The sequence below is a fragment of the Zingiber officinale genome, chromosome 8B, assembly GCF_018446385.1.
Source record: "Zingiber officinale cultivar Zhangliang chromosome 8B, Zo_v1.1, whole genome shotgun sequence".
Classification (NCBI taxonomy): domain Eukaryota; kingdom Viridiplantae; phylum Streptophyta; class Magnoliopsida; order Zingiberales; family Zingiberaceae; genus Zingiber; species Zingiber officinale.
The window spans coordinates 57991512-58012483 of record NC_056001.1 but is presented as its reverse complement, the minus strand read 5'-3'; the positions used below and the strand labels follow the sequence as shown (position 1 = coordinate 58012483).

Here is a 20972-nt window from a genome sequence, read left to right as displayed (position 1 = left end):
AGAAGCCGAATATCTTTTGATTGTGTTTCTTATTTGAAAAAAAAAAATCTTATAAATACATCATAACTGAGAATCGAACTGTAAGTACTTGAATGATAATTTAGATGTCCAATCACAATACCATAACTCCGAAGACTACAAACAAACAAAAGGTCAGTTCAGTAGATGAGATTTCAGATACATTATAAGATTGATATATGGTTTTTATCTGAAGGCAAGTCGAATAGAGTCAGATTGATTGTTGCAAAACGAGACGCAGTCTGCTCATTGTGTTCTTCTATTGCATCACACATCGAATAACATAAAAAATATTTACTACTAAATAGTCTTGCTGAGCTTCAACATAATATCATGGTAATGCCATCTCTTGATCAGTTTGCACATGAAAGGAAAAAAATGTAGAATGCTCGTTTAAAAAGCTTCATCCAAAAAATATATATAAAAAAATTGCAGACACTTTAACCTACATAATAAATTAGTTTTTACACTGCCATCAGCAATCAAGAAACATAATTTGAGTACCAACCTTCCAGCACATTGTAAGGTGATGGTGAAGAGATTCATTTTCGAATAACCAAAATAACGATAGCATGGGGATCGGCAAAGGCAGATACGGAAGTAAAATGAAATGAAAACTCCTTCTTCATATTTCTTCGTCATCGAAAGGATCCTTCTCGGGGTAATCTCCAACCTGAATGTAAAAAATTTGTTAGCATACCTTCTTCATTGACAGAACTTATTCCAATCAACCATAAAACTCCACTGTTGATAATGAGGAAAAACATCTTTTTCCCTTTATATACAATCAATCATATCCAATCTGTAGCATGTCCAATTTCTTGTTTCCTAAGCATATTTCCATTTTCATTATTTTCACAATTACAAAACTGTTATATTCGACTGGCATGAACTCGGCAACTAGACAATTTCAACTGGATTTCAGTGGGGTGATACTTAGTGGTGGTTTCTAAAACCTTGTTCTAGAAAATTTCCTTTAGGATACAATAAGATTGTCTACTTTTATGCAACTTGCATTACCAAGAAAAAGCCTATGGTTCATAACAAGACTACTGGTATATGCCCACTGGGTGTGCCAATCGAGTGGTTGGAGCAGCTTCATCTGTATGGACGAAGAATGGAAGGAGAAGAAAGACTGCTTGGTGAGAATTTTATTAAATTCAATGCGAGTTTCCTTAGTCCACTGTAGTGCTTATATAGACTAACCCTTTTCTACGGTTGGATCTCTTATGCTGCACTTATCTTGATTTCTCCTATGCCATTGATTCACTTGCACAATCCACATTGCACCAATTCAAAGCACTGATTCATCTAGACAAGTGGGTTCACTAGGTTGATGCAAGTCACAATGATGCAAAGTACAAAGAGCATCAAAGTGCCTTGGTGAGCATCACATAGCCTTGTTTTCCAAACTAGCGCCAGTTATGCTCGTGTGCCGATATGCAAGGTGTGATGTGTTGCAAATGACTGGGTCTATTATGCATTTTGCATATCACACTACCATGGTACCTTCACTAAGTCCATCTTTTACCAAGACTTTATATAAGAATCTATATTTCAATGTCATAATCTAATAATAACCCTTAAGTTCTTGGTGTAGGATTAAAATTCCCCTGAGATTTTCAAGAGCTCCAACAGCTCTCTTCTCCTTTCTTGTTCATGTTTTAAAAAATTCTTTGTAAATATAAGCATTTAGAGGACCAAGAAGGTTGATGTTTATTTTGAGTTATTAAATTAACAAATACCGCCTCCATCCACTGGTGAATATGTAAGAAACCGATTCAAGCTGTGGAGATAGCATATTTTGACTGGCAAAATACCTTAACCCAACCTTGCTAAGATGTGGTCTTTCTTATGTCTAAATAACCGATTCAAAGGTGGATTGTTCTAGTTCTAATTGTAGATATGGAATAACAAAGTTTGAATTGTTTTAGCTACAACAAAAAACTAAGCTCCTACACCAGACTCAGAGATAGAAGCCTTTTGTGCATATTTTCTTAAAACTAGTAACAACCCTGAAGAATATGAGATGGTATATCAGTAACACAAGTTACCTTGACTTTGTCAGGTCTAATCAGAGCACCATGTTGTGGAGGGCAGTGAAAATAGCGATTACCTTTTACCCTGCAGTGTCCAAAAGTGAAGATAGATAATAATATACAAAAATTCCAAGACATTCTAAATATGCATGATCCAGTGCATTTCAAAAATGTCAACTGCTATAACTACCTAAAAACACTAGAATGCTAAGAGGACCCCTAATAGCCAAAGATAAAGTGATCCTATCTGAACAAGAATATACACATTAACTACAGTACAAAAAAGCTAAGAGCATCTTCCTACACCATCAGAACGGGCTAAACAATTAAATGGGACGAATATCCTGGAGGTCGGCTTCTGAGTATGCATAAGCTATACTCCGGATTTATATGGTAGGCGAACCAGGGGGAAGACTATCTACCTCCAGGATTAGTCGGGTAAAGACCGGACACCTGGATTATCAAAAAGAAAGGGCTAAACAGGTAATAGTGGCTGTTAGGGAAAGTTCTCTTGGGTGACTTATCATTTACATATCCTTGCAAGTTTCAAAAAAGATTAATAAACTATAGCTGCAGAATAAGCTAAAATTGCAGCAAAATCAAAAATAGGAATGACACCTATCCTGTTCTACTTGCAATATATCTAATTAGAGTTTAGAGAACAAAAACCAAATTGCCGTTCATGAATCACATGATATATCAACTTAAAAAAAAAGTGATTTTCTCCATTTCCAAAGTGAAATAGAACTTTCAAATGGTCTTAAGCTAGTCTCTTCCCTATATGTTTTGTATTTCTTAAATGTGAGAATATAACTATAGCTCAAGAAAGTAACCCTGTCATTGTCAGATGGGTGTGTTTATCGCTTTCTGAAAACACATCAGCTTTGTGTAGGCCATTCACCATTGATAGCAGCTAAGAAAGTTTATTTCCGTTATTAATAAAATAAAAGGTGACGTACAAGCCATCGTGCTTTCCTAGAGGTTCATCATACTGAATTCCAACCCAAAAACCAGGTCCTAGATCTTCAGCTCTTCCAACAAATTTGACAACTCCCCTTTTCTCGCCAGGATCAACTTGACATCTATCCCCTACCTGTATAAAAGACAGAAAATTCATCAATGGAAGACAATATTCTCCATTCAACCAATTTTTTAGCACAAAACTAAATAAGCATAAGATTGGTGAAGGGGTACAACAATATAATCTCATAGGGTGGATGAAAGAATCCAATTGTAAAACATAACATAGAATTAATCTCAAAAGAACACAGAATTACAAGAAATTGAATCCTACTTGTTGTCTTGTATCATTATATATTGGCTGTAATGCAACAATCCATATATGAACACGATTTTGCATACCTAATTAGATAGGAATATAAAATGGTCTCTGCATTAAGATAGATATGAAATCAACTGCTCGATCATACACAAAACGACCCCCCAAACACCTGGAATTTCCACTAACACTTGAGGCAACTCAAAATAAATTTTGAGAAAGTAGATTTGCTAATAGACTCAATATGGTTCGACCCTTCATTGGGACCCCACATTGGTGCATGGGGCTGCCCTTTAGATTTGCCAAGAATCTATTATTTTAGCATGCAAAATGCAAGAAAAGGATAGATTGTCCTTCACTCTATGTATCATTTAAGGGCATATTGACGCCCAAATTTAATGATGTCTTGTTCAGTATTGACTTTGCCATCCTCAAATTATCAAACCAAAAAAAGAAAAAAAGAACAACTAAAGTGGCATTAAATTCACTCGTTTAGAAAAACATAATAAATTCAATGGTCAACATTGCTGCAGAATTAAACATTTCACTTGTCTTGAAACCATATTAATTTTAACGCATAACATTTCTACAGAATTACACATGAACTATACAGATAACTTACATATCCATCCTACAGCAATTCCTGTTTAAATTACACAGAAAAGGTTTAAAGTTGGAAAAATCATTAGGAATACCCGTTAGGTAGCCCCTCTACCCTCATATAGATTATTATTATTGTTATTTTACTTTTACACTCCTCAAATTAATTTATTTTCAATTAAGCCCTATCCTATTTACAAGTAGTCTCTTTAATTTGCTTCTTGCTCTTCCAGGGTTGCCTCAAACTCTCACCATTATGTCTCACTCACTATGTTCATTCAGAAAAGTCCATTAATGGAGCATGGGCAATTTATTTAAACAAACTCAAAATCGAGCTACTTGTAGGCTTATTTATTCAGCTAATTATATCTTGAATTCTTTTGCAAAATCGTTTATAATCTTGCCAACTAATTTTGTGAAACAAAAAAAAGGTCATTATTAATTGTGTCCAAACAATATGCTGCAAAAGCATCGCTTAATAGTGAACACCAGTAAATTTCTGTATGAATCATGACGAGCCTAGGCTTTTGCTGGATTGCCAACAGCAACAAGACTCTATGGTGCATATTACATGTATGCTCAGTTCAAAGAAAATACATGTGCGTTTAGCACAAGTAAGGTCCCATATAACAATCATTAAGGTGAACAGAAATGCAGCTTACTATTAAAGATGTTTAGGTAGCAGAGATGTTCCTTTACCTTGAAAATAGTTCATTGCTACAATAGATCATATGCTTAAATTACTGAAGAAGGGAAGTAGGATCAAGGGAATGTGACTTTTTCTCGAATTGGTAATTTGTGCATAAAAAGGGCAGCCCGGTGCATGAAGCTCCCGCTATGCGGGGTCCTGGGAAAGAATCCATTTTAGCTCCCGGTAATTTGTGCATAAAGATATTAAAATAAAATCATGTTCTATTTGATTGAATTCACCTGCATGACAAATTTTAGCTCCAGGATGACAAAATCTACTACTAGGGCCTCCAGCACTCATGACTTCCCTGGTTTATTGCATGACTTCAGATTTGGTTTTAGCAAAGAAAAAGAAAGAGAGGTAAAGAGAGAGCTGCCGAGGAAGCAACAATGGAAGGATGCAAGGGAGGAAAAGACCGCTTTTATGCATCACTACCATGTAGTTGATCATGTGCAAAGTGTTACTGGCAGGAAAAGTATGAGTTGTGGGGAAGCCTGTGGTACTGGATATCTGGATCAAGCAGCACACCTCCACAAACTTGGTTGTGAGTGCAGGTAGTTGCCTTTGTAGGGGGGAGGTGTGCATATCGGAGGTGAATACTATGAAGCTCTAGATGATTGTGGTATCAACACACATGATGGGGTACATGTTATAGAGGCTGACTATACAGAGATGAACTAAAGGCTGAGGGTAAGGGCTCCTACCTCTGATCCTTCATGCCATGCTTCTATTGAGAAGAGAATGCCTTTTGGGGTTAATATTAACCATGACTTTGACCAGGCAATACTATTGGTGGGGGTAAGATAGAATGGTTTAAGGAAAAAAAAATGAACTATTCCCTAAAAATCATCAAGATCTATCTGTATCTTTCTGAATTTTATCATACTTTCGATTACACAATGGCGTAGTTATAATCATGCAAAACCTTATTAAGAATAGCTATAAAACATAGTAGGCAACCAGTTTCTCAAATGTTGTAATGGACATAACCACTTGTAAAATCATTTAGAATCCACATTGTAGTTGCATAATAATGGGCTTAGAAGGTGAAGTTATATTTCACATCCAAGATTGAGTATTAGTGCATCTGGTTTTCATTGTGTTCCCTACATAAGAGATGCATATCTATCATATGAGACAGATACATGGAAATAATTTCCATATTCTCTGTAAAACATAAACATTATAACAGGTACATAATAGAAATGCTGAACAACAGGAAAGTAACAGCAACTAACCTTGATATTTGCACATAGGTCTTCCATGTAATTCTCAGATAGCTAAGATAAAAGGAAAAAAAAAAACTTAGGTGTAAGTATAAGTTGCATGCCAGATTAACTTTAAGAATTAATGGCGACAGAGTTTGCAGCCTAATTAGAGTGACAAAGAAGCTGAGGCCTAAAGAAAACCTGTTGCACAAGAAAATTGGTGCTGCAACACAAAATTATTAATGAGGTATAAGAGGCAAATAATAGAACGCAAGACATACCTTTCCTTCTTTAGCCACTGGATTTTGAGCTGTGATTTTTTCTTTGAACTTCCTAAAGTTGTCTGAACAGATAAAGAAAACAATCTAGAGTTATGATGAGAATACTGTTGAGAGATCAGATGGTAAAAGATAATCTCCTGGACCATGACAGGTATTTAAAAAGCAATTGATAGAATATGTAATTATCCAGCATTGAGCTCTCTACATAGTTGTAACGAGCATAAATGAAAAATATGCTAAACAGTACAGATTCAATGGCAAAGGACCACAAGTAACTTATCTGTTAGTACCAGCATCAATCCTCATAGGCTCATACTATACCAGTACAAGAGGAGGTATATTAATCCACATTCCCCTAGCAACGCTGATAAAACTAAATGATTCAATTTACTTGGAAAGCCTAGTTTTAAGTTGGTTGTTAAGTCCTTAAAGGAAACTTCAAAACTTAACATTAAGGATCTATTCAAATCAAAACAAATTGATAGAATTTAACTTAATATGGCCCTAAAATGAGCAGTGACATGTGAAAAACCATTTGACAGAACTCGTAGTTTATGTCAATGGGATTGGTAGTTTACTATTGTGCTCATAGTCTAGTGTTGTTAGTGTTAGTATTAGCCCTAAGAGCCAATTATGTGATGGTTAAGCTTATTGGATTAATGACCTATTGGATTAATGGTTAATCCAATATACTAAATCCAACTCATTAAAAGGATAATGTAAATTAATGGAGATTAATTGGTATCATTATTGGAAGAAAACCAAAAGGTACAAACTCTTGGTATTCCTTGAAGAATATAAAAGGCCTTTTGAGCTTATTTTTCAAGAGAGACTCTTGATCGTCTCCTTCTTCCTCCTCTTCTTCCTCTTGGCCGAACCTTCTAAGTGGCTAGAACAACAAAGTTAGTTCTTCTCCAAGTCGTGAGTTCGTGAGACAGACGGAAGGACGTGTTTGTGTGGATACCGTAGAAGTGCGAACACTTGATCATACAGATTCAACGAGGACAAAGTTGCTATCGGGAGGTATAACTCTCATCGCAACTAGTATACAGTTTCCTTCACATGGATCTTCTGGAAAGGATCTTGTTATTTATTCCGCTACGCTTGTATTGTTTTACGCTCAAGATTCTTACAGTGGTATCAGAGCCGCTTGCGAAGACGTATATTAAGTTGTAGTAATGTTTCAATATGTAATATAGAAATTGCATGAGACTTTTATTATGATTTGCATCATGTTATGAGTATTTGTTTTGTGTTGAATGATCTAAAGGATATAACATCTTCATACGTGTTATGAATGCATGCTATAGTCTGATTTCGTTCGACAGAAATATACATGGCTATGGGTGGTCTCGGGTTGGCATCTGTTGAGAACAGATTGTGTGAAACACACAAACTGTTGTAAACAATTTTTGTTGGTCTTGGGTATATAGTGGTCTTAGGTATGGCAACAATTCATTCAAATGAGTTTGCAAAATAATTTTGCTTCGGGGATGCTGCCCCCTGAAACCCTCGCAAGGGGCGCTGTCATGGAGTTACGACTCATAATTCGTTGATTGAAATCATAGTTTGTCATACATCTATTGTGAATGTTATATGACATGGTGCATGGTTGTGACCTTTTACCCCGATATGATTGTGTGTATGTTGTAATTCATAATACGATCTGCGTGTCGTGCCTTCATCTTTTTCATTCTTGTTGTAAAATTAGACTACCCTTAAATGTAACTCGAGATTTCTTTAGATGATGGTGAAAAAGGAAGAAGGATAACAACACACGACGACCAAGGAAGCAGTTGGAGAAGATGCTTTTACCTAGGTTGACCTTTCGATCTTCTCATTGGCTTGACAAGATCGTAGTGGATAGGGCCATAACCATGCCACGTTCTATTTAGCATATGTGTTGATGTATGATGCATGTGTAGTTTAATCGTAATTAGGTCCTTTTAATATGCCTACCAAAGTTCGGTACTCACTACTACCTCGATCAATTAAGATATTGGTTTCAAAGCAATGTGACTCGATTTATTTTGATAGAGTGTGACAGGACAATTGTGATGCCCGACTATTGGACATTGGATGCTACTTAACTAAGTTACCTCAATTGGATTGAAAACTTAGAGGCATATCCTATACAATGTAATTCAATTATACTAGTCTTGGATGATTAGCCAAAGTTAACTCAAGATGAGTTATAACATAGATTTCATGATATGAGAAAACGAACAAATAGTCTTGTTCAACTAACTATACAAGAGTTACATATGATGTAATTGGTAAACGTTGTCTACCTAAATTATACAAGTCTTAGGCGATTAGCCAAAACTAACTCAAGATAAGATATAATATGAATCTTGTCCAATTGGTACACGTTGCTTACCTAACTTATACAAGTCTTGGGCGATTAGGCAAAGCTAACTCAAGATGAGGTATAATATGAATTTTATCCCACTTGAATGTCATTGCTTTTGGATTTAGAACTAATAGTGTGGGTAAAACCACATCCATGATTTGCTCCTACCAAACTTTACAATTCAGTGAGAGAACGTTTAATTAAAGGCCTAATTAAATAATCTGAATATGATATTTATTTCTGCATTTTATTGTTGTAGATAACCATGTCGTCTAGTACATCAAATACTCTCTCTCTCTCTGCGATCTATCCTTGATAAGGACAAGCTCAATGGAACTGATTTCTTGGTCTGTAAAACTTGAGAATTGTCCTCAAGTAAGAACGAAAGCTATGTCCTAGAGCAAGTTATTCCTAAACCACCCGCCACCACTGCTACTCATGCGGATAAGGATTCTTATAAGAAGCATCAAGATGATGCATTAGATGTGTTATGCCTTATGCTTGCAACCATGAACTCTGAGCTTCAGAAGCAACATGAGAACATGGATGCTCATGATGTAGTTAAATATCTTAGACAACTGTATCAGGGGCAAGCAAGACATGAGAGGTTTGAGATATCCAAAGCCTTGTTTCAATGCTAGATGCAAGAGGGAAGTCCCGTAAGAACTCATGTACTTAAAATGATTGAGTACGTTGAGAACCTTTAAAAATTAGAATTTCCTTTGGGCTAAGAATTGACCACTGACCTTGTTCTGCAGTCATTACCTAAAAGTTATAGTCAATTTGTCATGAACTACAACATGAATGAAATTGACAAGCCATTATCTGAGATGTTAAGCATGTTGAGAACTGCTGAACTCAACCTTAAGAAGACAAACCCTAGTACCATTTTGATAGTGCAAAAAGGCAAAGGCAAACGGCAACCCAAAGGGTAAGTCTCATTGAAACCCAAAGGTGGGGTGACTAAGGAAGAACTTGCTTCCATTGCGGTGAGACTGTATACTTAAAGAGGAACGATAAATTGTACCTAGAGAAAGTTAAAAGGAAGAGAAGTGAGACTTTTGCCTCAAGTACATATGTTATAAAAGTCAATTTATCTATTTCTTCTTCATGAGTATTAGATACGGACTGTGCATCTCAAATTTATACGAATGTACAGGGCTAAGAAATAGTAGATCATTGACGAAGAGCGAAGTGGACCTACGAGTAAGCAATGACGCAAGGGTTGCTGCTATAATGTAGGAATATATTCCTTATCTTTGTCTAGTGGGCTTATTTTAGAACTTTAAGAGTGTTGTTATGTTCTTGCTTTAACTAAGAACATTATCTCTGTTTTTTGTTTAGACAAGAAAGGTTTTTTATTTGTAATAGATGATAAATATTGTTCTGGTTATTTCAATGAAATATTCTATTACAGTACACACTCTATGTTCTAAACTAAAACCTAATCTATAACATAAATACCAAACGGTTCAAATATAATGATCTAAACCAAACATATCTTTGACATTGTCACTTAGATCACATAAATAAGAATCGCATATCACAACTCCATAAGGATGGACTTTTAGACTCATTTGATTTTGAATCAGATGAGGTATGCGAATCTTATCTACTAGGCAAGATGACAAAGACTTCATTTAGTAGACACAACGAAAGAGCTAATGATTTGTTAAGACTCAAATATACTAATGTATGCGACCCTTTCAATATAGCAGCTAGGCTATTAATACTTCATTACTTTTACTATGATTTTAGTAGATATGACTATGTGTATCTAATGAAACACAAGTCAAAAGAATTCAAGAATGAAGTACAAAACCAACTTGATAAGCGTATTAAGATGCTTCGATCAGATCAAGGTGGGGAATACCTTAGCCAAGAGTTTCATGACTACCTCGTTGAGTGTGAGATCACATCTCAACTTACTCGACTTGGAACACTAGAATAGTATATTAGAAAGGAAAAATCATACTTTATTAGATATGATACGATTAATGATGAGTCAGAGATCTTCCGTCTAGGATTTGCTTTAGAGATAGCTATTTTCACACTTAACTGTGTTCCATCTAAGGCGGTCATAAAGACACCATATACGATATGAACCAAGAAGAGTCCCAAGATGTCTTTTATGAAGATTTGGGGTTGTAAGGCTTACGTTCGACGTCAAGTTTTAGAGAAACTAGGACCCCAAATCCGATAAGTGCTATTTTGTAGGATATCCCAAGGAAACGAAGGGATATCACTTTTATAATCCCATACAAGGCAAAGTGTTTGTTGCCAGAAATAATGTTTTTCTAGAAAGAGATTTTATTTCTAGAACAGCTAGTGGGAGTAAAATTGATTATGAAGAAATTTATGATACACAAACTAGCATTGAGACCTTAATGAAAATTGAACAGGCACCACAAAGTGGTGTGGATCATGAATCTATTACACCGCAAGTAGTTGTGGAGCAACGACTTGTTCAGGTAAAACAAGCGCTACGCAGATCTGATAGATTATGTCGTTAGCCTAAGAGATATTTTTTTCTCTTGTCTGACCACGGTGATGTAATGCTTGTTGATCTCAACAAGCTTACATCCTATCAAGAATCTGTAACGAGCCCATATTCTGAGAAATGGTTGGAGGCCATGAGGTCAGAAATAGAATCCATGTACACCAACCAATTATGGAGTTTGGTTGATCTACTTGAAAGGATCAAACCCATTGGGTGTAAGTGGGTCTTTAAAAGAAAGACTGACATGAATAATCATTTGCATGCCTACAAGGGGCGATTAATAGCTAAAGGATTTAAGCAGATTCATGGTATAGACTATGATGAAACCTTTTCACCAGTTGTGATGCTTAAGTCTATTCAGATAATGCTTGCTATTGCCGCTTACTATGATTATAAGACCTAACAGATGAATGTCAACACTGTATTTCTGAATAGAAATATACTCGAGGATATGTATACAACACAACCTGAGGGTTTTGTACATCCAAAGGATGTTGGAAAGGTATGTAAATTGCAAAGATCCATTTATGGATTAAAGTAAACTTTTAGAAGCTAGAATCTTTAATTCGATGATACAATCAAAGTGTTTGGTTTCATCAAGAATGAAGATGAACCTCGTGTCTCATCTTGTATGTAGATGACATACTTCTTATTAGAAATGAGAAATTGTTTCTCAATGAAAGACTTATTAGACATCAAAGTCTATAGAGATAAATCTAAGAGATTACTTGGTTTAAGTTAGAGTACATATATTGACAAGGTGCTTAATCCTTTCGCCATGCAGAATTCTAAGAAGGGATTCTTGCCGATGTCACATGGGGTAAACATTTCAAAGACTCAATGCCCCTCTTCTAAAGAAGAAAGGGACCACATGGATCAGATTCCTTATACATCTGCTATAGGGTGGTCTATCATGTACGCCATGCTTTGTACTCGCCCTGATGTCTCGTATGCGTTAAGCATCACGATTAGATATCAATCAGATCCAGGTGAAGGTCATGGATAACAGTCAAGAATATTCTTAAATACTTGAGAAGAACACAAGAATATTTCTTGATATTTGGAGGTGATGAGGAGCTCGCTGTAAAGGGTTATAGCGATGCAAGCTTTCAAACTGATAAAGAGGATTCCAAATCCCAGTTAGAGTATGTATTTTACTTAAATAGTGGTGCTAGGTATTAGATACTACGACAGTTCCATCTCATTCGAGAGATCATTGATAGAATAGATGTGAGACCATGCAGAGTATTGACCGATGTTAACATTGTAGATCCTTTAATCAAGACTTTTGCATAGAGGAAGCATGATGGTTACACTAGGTCAATGAATATTAGATATTTCAGTGATTGACACTAGTGACATAAGGAGATTGTTAGCGTAAGTCGTAAGAGTCAATCAAGAGTTAATTGATTTAGAACATTTTGTATCATATTTCATTAATAAAAGACAGGTTATAGTTATTATATTTGCTTCAGATCTGTGCCAGATGAATAAGTATAATAATGTCCTAGGGTAGTAGATTCTAGTCTATAATATATCAATTTGTTGAATTGATAGTGGGACTCTATGGATATATATAGACACTACTCTTAACTATTCTTGATCAAGTATTAATATGCAAGGACAATATTAATGCATTGAGACTAACATGTAGGTCAATTGATGACTTAATCCCACAAGTCATGGATATGAGATATCTACACATGGTATATATTAGAGAATATGTACTGAATTAACCCGCAATGAGATTTTTCATGAATCGTTATATGAGTGTCATAAACATTCTCATGTGACTATTGTATGAATAGTCCTTAGACTTGAAGTCACTGTAGTTCCCTACATAAGGAGTTGTATACATTGGTATCGTTAAACGTTACATGTAACAAGGTGGACTATAAAGTGAGTATGCAATAAGTTATGCGCAGGGATGAGAGTGATCTAGATGAGATCTATCCTTTCCATATAACGAAAGTGATATCTGTGGGCCCCTTGATTAAGTAAGATACAAAAATGTATGGTCACGCTCAAATTAGTCAATATGAAATATTAAGCTTATTTGATTAAGTGTGTCTACTTAGGGATCAAAAAACATAAAGATTGATAAAAGGATGACACGATCTATGCCTCATTGATTAATCTAGATATCAAGGATAGAAGAATTGAGTCATACAATATAATAGATACGAAAATGTTAGATCGAATCTCGACATTCTGGATACTTGGGTAGCAATGATGCCTTGCTAGATGTCACTCATTGCTTATGTATCTAAAATATTGATTTGGACACATTGCCAATGTTACGAGAGTCTATTGGGTTATATACAAAGAACATGTTGATTTGAAGATGACTTTATTTTAGTTTGACTCAAATATTAAGGACCTTAAGAATAATGGGTTAATCCAAAGTGTTGGTGTCATCTTTGTAGTGATTGACACTAGCATGGAGATTGTTAGTATCAACCCTAAGAGTCAATTATGAGATGATTAAGCTTATTGGATTAATGACCTATTGGGTTAATGGTTAATCCAATATACTAAATTCAACCCATTAAGAGGATAATGTAGATTAATGAAGATTAAGTAGTATCATTATTGGAAGAAGACCAAAAGGCAAAGACTCTTAGAGTCTTAGTATTCCTTGAGACTCTTGGTATTCCTTGAAGAATATAAAAGGTCTTTTGAGCTCATTTTTCAAGAGAAACTCTTGATCTTCTCCTTCTTCCTCCTTTTCTTCCTCTTGGCCAAATCCTCTCTTGGCCGAACCTTCTAAGTGGCTAGCACCACAAAGTTGGTTCTTCTTCAAGTCGTGAGTTCGTGAGACGGACGGAAGGATGTGTTCATTTGGATACCGTAGAGGTGCAAACACTTGATCGTACTGAGATTCAACGAGGACAAAATTACTTTTGGGAGTTCGTGTTTACGCAACGAAGGTATATCTCTCATCACAACTAGTATAAAATTTCCTTTGCATGGATCTTCTAGAAAAGATCTTGTTGTTTATTCCACTGCGCTTGTATTGTTTTGCGCTCAAGATCCTAACTGTTAGTATAGGTCCCACTTGTATATGAGACCACAGAAACAGGTAAACCAGATACAGGTAGTTTTCCATAATAAATGAAGATACTCACTATCAAGCTTATTGTAAGCTTCTTCTGAAATTTTATATTTCTCAACCAATGAAGTGTCTTCCAACCAGCCACCAGAGGTTACTGAAGAAGGATCAAGATCAATAATATGCAAACGGTACCTGAAAATGATCAGTCACAATGAATTATTCAAAATTCAACCAAGAGGCTAAGGAAATGCAATTTCTCAAGTAAAACCAATACTTCAATGAAAGTACCCAATAGTTGAAACTTGAGTAATGCATAAGCTTGAAGTAATACATACTACATAGCAGGATAACTAGAAAACATTTACCCTGATCTTCTAGAAATATGCTCTTACATACATTTTTAACTGAAACTTGAACAATTGGGAATCGGAAGAAAGTAAACCGTGTGAAAAGGCTAAGGACATGAGTTTACTCCATTCGGCTTCATCTTTGGCAAGTGATCAAATACAATGGCAAATATTAAGAAGAAAAGAAATCATTTTCAATGTGTGTATGCAACTACTCAGAATGATCGAAGAAGACAAATAGAATTCTGCTTTGGCCTTTTCAAACAATCAATATCCAATGGATTCATCAAATAAATTTCCTTCCTCGATGTGTATCCTCCAGTACAACTAATGCCTATAGTAGCTAGCTACACCCATGAATGCAATCTTTTCCCTGTACCTACATGACAAATTAGCCCTATTTAGCATTAAAAAGGTACACAGAGCAAGGATGTGAGTTATCCCAAGGCTATCTTGACCTGTGACCATTAACCACATTTACGGCTGGCTGGCTCCCAGTAGCTTGATTCTGGATATAACCATAGCCACATCTTGGTAAGAATTGTGATTCCAAGTAGGTGGCTTTTCAATTTCAAGGTGTATGAGTTTAAGCCTAAACCACAGTCTAGTCACTGGAAGAAATAAACACATAATCGACAATGATAACTGAAGTCGGGTATAGTTTCTTAACAACATTTCAAAAACTCCCTGACTATGTCAAACGTCCTTGCTGCCATGAAGGAAGGAAATATTGGCCATTCCGGTCATTTTGATATTCATCCTTCAATTTACGATTTTTCCTCTTTCTATATCATCCCATTTTCAATCAAGGGCAGTCAACATGTGACAAGCTATTGGAATTGATAATTCATATCATTTTTTAACAACAATGTCCTGCATTTATGCCATTACACTTCTTGAAAAAAGAGTAGTCAAAAGAAAGACAAGGAATAGAACACCAAATGAATAGATCCGGAGTACCCAAAACTCGGCGATCAATGCGAACCTCAACTAGGAAGAATAAGGGCCAAGGGACTGACCCGTCCTGAGGAGAGTAGAAACCGAATGACCTCGTAGCGTCGTTGAGGTCAACGACTTTGGATCCGGCGGCGTCGTAGAGTTCGAGGAGCATGGAATCGACCGCAGTACCACACTTCTTCCACAACTTATCCTTGATGGATTCCACGGACATCTAACAGTTGAATCCATAGCAAGTATGAGAAACAGCAAGATGTGAGTGAGTGGGAGCGGCCATGGCTATCAAAAACCTCGGGCGAGAAGCGGACGTCTGCGGAGAAGCTCTTGATGTTCGAGTGGGTGACTCTCAGGAGCACCGAGTCGTCGCCTGGTAGCTGAAGACGAGAAGCCATTGCCGAGCTCTGGTACGCACTCCGCCGACGCAGACGCGCTGCGGCCGTCGTCTCCCTTCCTTTACCCTTTTGGAAAACTTGCATTAATATCCTTGAAGATTGAGAAATTGAAACTGAAAAGTTTGCATAAATATCCTTAGTAATATGTGAAATTATATTTAAAAAAATAATAATCCCAGTTAACCAACTATCCTATAGTACCGTCCCGGTCCTATACTCAGAAATGACCAGTTTGATTACACGAAAGTTTTCCATTCACTATCAGGATAAATCAAAAAGTGCATATGATGGTTAGGCCAAAAGCCCAGCATGCTTTTAATTATACCCTCCATTTAGAGAAAAATTTTCTATAAATAAATCATAGCCGGAATCAAATTGACAATATCTAGATGATAATTTGAATATACTATCACGACACCATAATCTCGGGCGTGAAATTACACTTCAAGAAAAGTAAGGAGCAAGAAATATCTCAAAGGAGAAATGAAATTATTTTTTAATCTAATTAGTTTTTTTTTTTATCATTATTTATAATAATTATACTTCAATTTCCAATCTCTCTCTTTTTATTTAATACAAAATATAATTTTGATTTCTAAATAAAATCTTATCTTTTTAGTCAATTTACATTTCTACCCTACTAAGAGAGAGCATATTTATGCTGTCTAGTTGGTGGAACTCCGCTTCCGATTCCGCACATGCCCATGATCCAACCGTTCATCACGGCCGACATATGTCGTGCATTTTGCAGTTTGAAATGATATATGAGAATTTATAACGGGTTTTGTGGTATACTATTTATAAAACATTTGTCGGCCGTTCTTCAGATCCGCAGGGAATTACGGATGACGAATCACGACCTAAGACACGACGATAGTCGCGTCCCCGGCCTGCGCAATCCATTGCCTTCCGTTTCCCTGCCGTAACTTAAGAGGTAGCTTAAGTCGGAACACGAGTCGGATCTCTATTTAATCTTCCGCCGCGGCTCCTCGCTTCACTTCGCTCGGCGCTTGCTTCTGGTTTCAATCTCAACGCGAATCAGATCGCCGGACGTCGTCGGCCGTAGAGGCGTACTGTTCCGATTCCCTGCTTCGCTTGCTGTAGATCGCGGACCTAGTGGTGCTGCCATTACTTTATAGGTTTGTCTCCAAAAGAAAAGATTTTTTTTTTCGTTTTTGCAATCTTTATGTTAGAATTTAGACGAGTTTTGGATGCTTCTTCGAGCTTCATTTTATTTCATCAATGTCTGTTTTCTTCAGATCTTGCGCGGAGCATAGTTTTGTTGATTCGAATGGCAAGAATGTGTATTTGAGAATGCCATTTCACTCTTCTAGTATGAACTACTGATTGGTGTAGATCTACAAACTAAATCTTAACGACTTGCTTCCTTTGTAATCAAAGGTAGCTAAAGGATTTTCCTTTTGATGGTTGGAAATACTGCTATTACCGTGTTTCAGTTTCTAGTCATATTAGGCCGATGAAGTACAAAATTCTGAGATCTGAGTCTATGATTTTAGACATTGCGGCTTCTTGATTGCGACTCCATTGTTTAATGATATTTTTTTGATTAGTTTAATATGTTTCGATTCCTCATTTGGTGTTAGAGATTAGTTTATGTTCAGAAAGGAATACTCCTCTTGTTGCTAGTTTTCGTTTCAGTCTTTGTTCTTGATTTATAATTAATCTGCTAAAAAAATGTCTTTTTTTCTTTTTTGTTTAGCTTAAATTACACATGTTCCTTTTTAATGTCGTTTATTTTTGTTGTCTTCCACGCATGTGCAATATTTATGGCTTAAAAAGTTTATTGTCTTGTTATGTGCTGAAGAGATACCTTGTTTGTTCGTATTGTTTGATAATTACTCAGGACTATCACGTCAATGCTTGAATAAATCTATTTACACAAACATGCCATTTGTGGCAAGCTCAAGGATGGATAGCAGAAGGACATCCTCATATTGCTCGACGACTACAATTGTCGTATTTGTCGCCCTCGGCTCCCTCGGCTTAGTAGCAGTGTGGATGATGACATCCTCAATAGTTGTCCCTACAGCTATATCTGGTACACAATCTGACACTAATGGAAAAGTTTCCAGGTCTGATCCTACCTCTTTTAAAAGTCATTCAGGAGAAGAGTCAAGTGGTGATGACAGTGACAATAATGTTCAAAATGAAGCCAACTCCTTTGCAGAGAAAACATCTGAGACACTGATAAACAAAGTAGGAGTTGAGAGTTCTCCAAAGGATAAAGAAGACAATAAAGAGGAGTCAGGTGATGGTTCTCAAACTGAGTCCTTTAATGACATTAATGAAGAGGAAACCAGAGAAACAAACAAGGAGGCTGTAGGTTTGGATCAGGATACTAAAACAGGTGAAAAGGTCAATCCTAAAGACAAGAAAACAGAGGAAGAATCAAAGGAAGCTGAAAATGATGAAAAAATTACTGAAGAGAAGAAATCAAATCAAGATGAGATATCAGATGATGGCAAAACTGAAGATGAAAAAGATAGTACAGTAGAGGAAAAATTGGACCAAGGAGGAAAAAATACACAAGAGTTTGATGGGAACGAGGCGGATCAACTAAAGGCCACTGGTGGCAATGAGGACTTTCCATCCGGGGTTCAATCAGAACTTTTAAATGAAACCAATACCCAGGGTGCTACATGGTCTACACAAGCTGCAGAATCAAAGAACGAGAAGGAGATGCAAGAGGGTTCTTCCTCCAAAGAAGAAACTTTAGATTCTAGTTGGAAGCTTTGTCAAGTTACTGCAGGAATAGACTATATTCCTTGTCTTGACAATGAAGCAGCTATTAAGATGCTTCATTTAACTGGACATTATGAACACAGGGAACGACATTGCCCTGAGGAGCCCCCGACCTGCCTTGTTCCGCTGCCTAATGGATATAGACCACCAATTAGGTGGCCAATGAGTAGGCAAAAGGTATTTTTTGGCCATTGTCATTTTGCCTTTTTTCCCTCTGCATTAAATTTCTTCTGTAGTAATATTAGTGCCTTTCTGTAGATATGGTACAACAATGTCCCTCATACCAAACTTGCAGAAGTGAAAGGACACCAAAATTGGGTGAAAGTTTCTGGAGAATATACTGAATTTCCAGGAGGTGGAACGCAATTTATACATGGTGCACTTCATTATATTGATTTCATTCAAGAGGTAATAAATATTTTGGGTAATTCAATTTCTTGAATTCGTGTTGGTTCTTTAATATGGTACAATAGTGAAGCCTATTTCTTAACTGGGTGATATCCCTTGTGGTTTGTCACATACTGTCCAACCAATAGCAATATTTCATTGATAGTCATGGCTGTTGATAACTTCTCTTGTTTTTTTATTTCTGCAATGACCTACCAATCTGTATGCTTATATGGAGAATTTCTAAGTTTGTATCTGGCTTAACTTATTCCTTGTAGATTACTGTAGTTAATTCATGTTTATTTCTTATTTTATCAAATTTGTTGATCATAAAAATCCTGAAGTAATTTCAGAGGTTGAAAGAACTCAATGTGAAAACTTGGAGACCTTTGTTGTTTTCTTTTCCACATCCTGATATCTAGATTCTGATAGGACAGAATAATTTGTGATGGCCATTAGTTTTATTACAAAATCTAAAAAGATTCTTGTTGGAAACACTCTAGAAACACTGAAAGATACTTCCTTTTTGAGAATAAATGCAGTCTTTGCCTGATATAGCATGGGGGCAACGCAGCCGTGTGGTTCTGGATGTTGGTTGTGGAGTGGCTAGCTTTGGTGGCTATCTCTTTGATAGAGATGTGCTTACTATGTCATTTGCACCCAAAGATGAGCATGAGGCTCAAGTCCAGTTTGCTCTAGAGAGGGGCATCCCAGCCATATCCGCAGTGATGGGTACTAAAAGACTGTCTTTTCCTAGTAAGGTCTTTGATGTTATTCATTGTGCCCGGTGTAGAGTTCCTTGGCATATTGAAGGTACTGCATCTATTCAATATGAATTTTTTTACTTTGATTTATGGGGTTGGATTGTTAATATATTGGTGACTATAGGTGGCATGCTCTTGTTGGAGTTGAACCGGTTGCTGCGCCCTGGTGGTTACTTTGTCTGGTCTGCAACTCCAGTTTACCGAACAGATCAAGAAAATGTTGGGATATGGCAAGGTGCAAAATTTTAGTTAAAATAAATTTAATTGGAAGGATAATATTGTTTTAACAAATAACTTGGACACAATGTTCATGGCTCTTTAACAGGTAAATGAATGTCTAAAAAATCAATCAACAAGCACTATATGCATTTTTTTATCTTGGCATAAATATAAACTTGGTTTCTTGTTTTGAGGGAAATTATTTTCAATCTTGTCATGAGGAATCTTGTCCAAATATCAAAGTATGAACTTCTCTTGTGATTCCATTCTTTTATATTAAAAGTTACTTTAATTGCCCTACAAGATGCTGCCATATATGAAGATAACCAAACAGCTATTCTTCCTCTTGATGTATTACAAACTGAATAAGCTTAAATGGTACAAATCCTTTTTTTTTTAAATATTGACAGCCATGACTGCATTGACAAAATCCATGTGCTGGGAGATGGTTAAGAAGACAAGTGATACGCTCAACCAAGTTGGTTTAGCTATCTATAGAAAGCCTTCTGATAACAAATGCTATGAGCAAAGAACCAAAGATAATCCTCCACTCTGCCAAGCATCTGATGATCCAGATGCGGCTTGGTATGCTCTTTGCTTTGTTAGATGGACAGGGGACACCAGTTGGCATGTTCTTTTTATCAAAATTATGTGCATTTTCAGTCAATTGACATCTTTTAGCATACAGGAATATCACACTCCAAGCGTGCATGCACAAGTTGCCTGTAGATTTAACTAGCAGAGGGAAGAAGTGGCCAGAGCAGTGGCCCCTAAGGGTGGAGAAGGTACCTTACTGGCTAAATAATTCTCAACTTGGGGTTTATGGAAAACCTGCACCTGCAGACTTTACATCAGATTATGAGCATTGGAAACATGTCGTTAGGAAATCATATGTCAGTGGAATGGGAATTAATTGGTCTACTGTGAGAAATGTCATGGACATGAGATCTGTATATGGAGGGTAAGTTGATACTAATGTCCAATCCAGTTTAGCTCTGATATAGATTTTCTTTTTCCGCTACAACTTTCTATTTCCAAAAAGTAATTGTAGCTTCTTGATGCGAGATGCATACAAGAATTACAAAGTTTGCATAGTTTGTTTGACATGCTAAGATCTCT

General features: G+C 36.4%; 2 protein-coding genes across 5 annotated transcripts; one reads left to right on the top strand and one right to left on the bottom strand.

Annotated features, from left to right (window-relative positions):
- Positions 1–3: 3 nt before the first annotated feature.
- LOC122016356 (tubulin-folding cofactor B-like) lies at positions 4–15810 on the bottom strand. 3 transcript variants are annotated; one of them, XR_006121105.1, is made up of 9 exons: positions 15619–15807; positions 15391–15542; positions 14098–14216; positions 6117–6178; positions 5866–5907; positions 3017–3150; positions 2073–2142; positions 527–691; positions 4–366 (listed from the first exon to the last, which is right to left on the bottom strand). XR_006121105.1 is itself a non-coding variant. In XM_042573626.1 (8 exons), the coding sequence occupies exons 1-8, from the start codon at positions 15802–15804 to the stop codon at positions 644–646; spliced, it is 813 nt and encodes a 270-aa protein (XP_042429560.1). In that variant the 5' UTR covers positions 15805–15807; the 3' UTR covers positions 398–643. The 3 variants fall into 3 exon arrangements, 1 of the variants encoding a protein (XP_042429560.1); XM_042573626.1 differs by lacking the exon at positions 4–366 and having other exon boundaries at positions 398–691; XR_006121106.1 differs by lacking the exons at positions 4–366; positions 527–691; positions 2073–2142 and adding an exon at positions 4636–4783 and having other exon boundaries at positions 3016–3150; positions 4867–5907; positions 15619–15810.
- Positions 15811–16684: 874 nt separating this feature from the next.
- LOC122016478 (probable methyltransferase PMT26) lies at positions 16685–20844 on the top strand. Of its 2 annotated transcripts, none has more exons than XM_042573777.1 (7): positions 16685–16859; positions 17585–18660; positions 18742–18891; positions 19413–19683; positions 19759–19869; positions 20264–20438; positions 20542–20844. In XM_042573777.1, exons 2-7 carry the CDS (start codon positions 17626–17628, stop codon positions 20816–20818), a joined length of 2019 nt encoding a protein of 672 aa, XP_042429711.1. In that variant the 5' UTR covers positions 16685–16859; positions 17585–17625; the 3' UTR covers positions 20819–20844. The 2 variants fall into 2 exon arrangements, with proteins under 2 accessions (XP_042429711.1, XP_042429712.1); XM_042573778.1 differs by lacking the exon at positions 16685–16859 and adding an exon at positions 16999–17121.
- Positions 20845–20972: the final 128 nt, after the last annotated feature.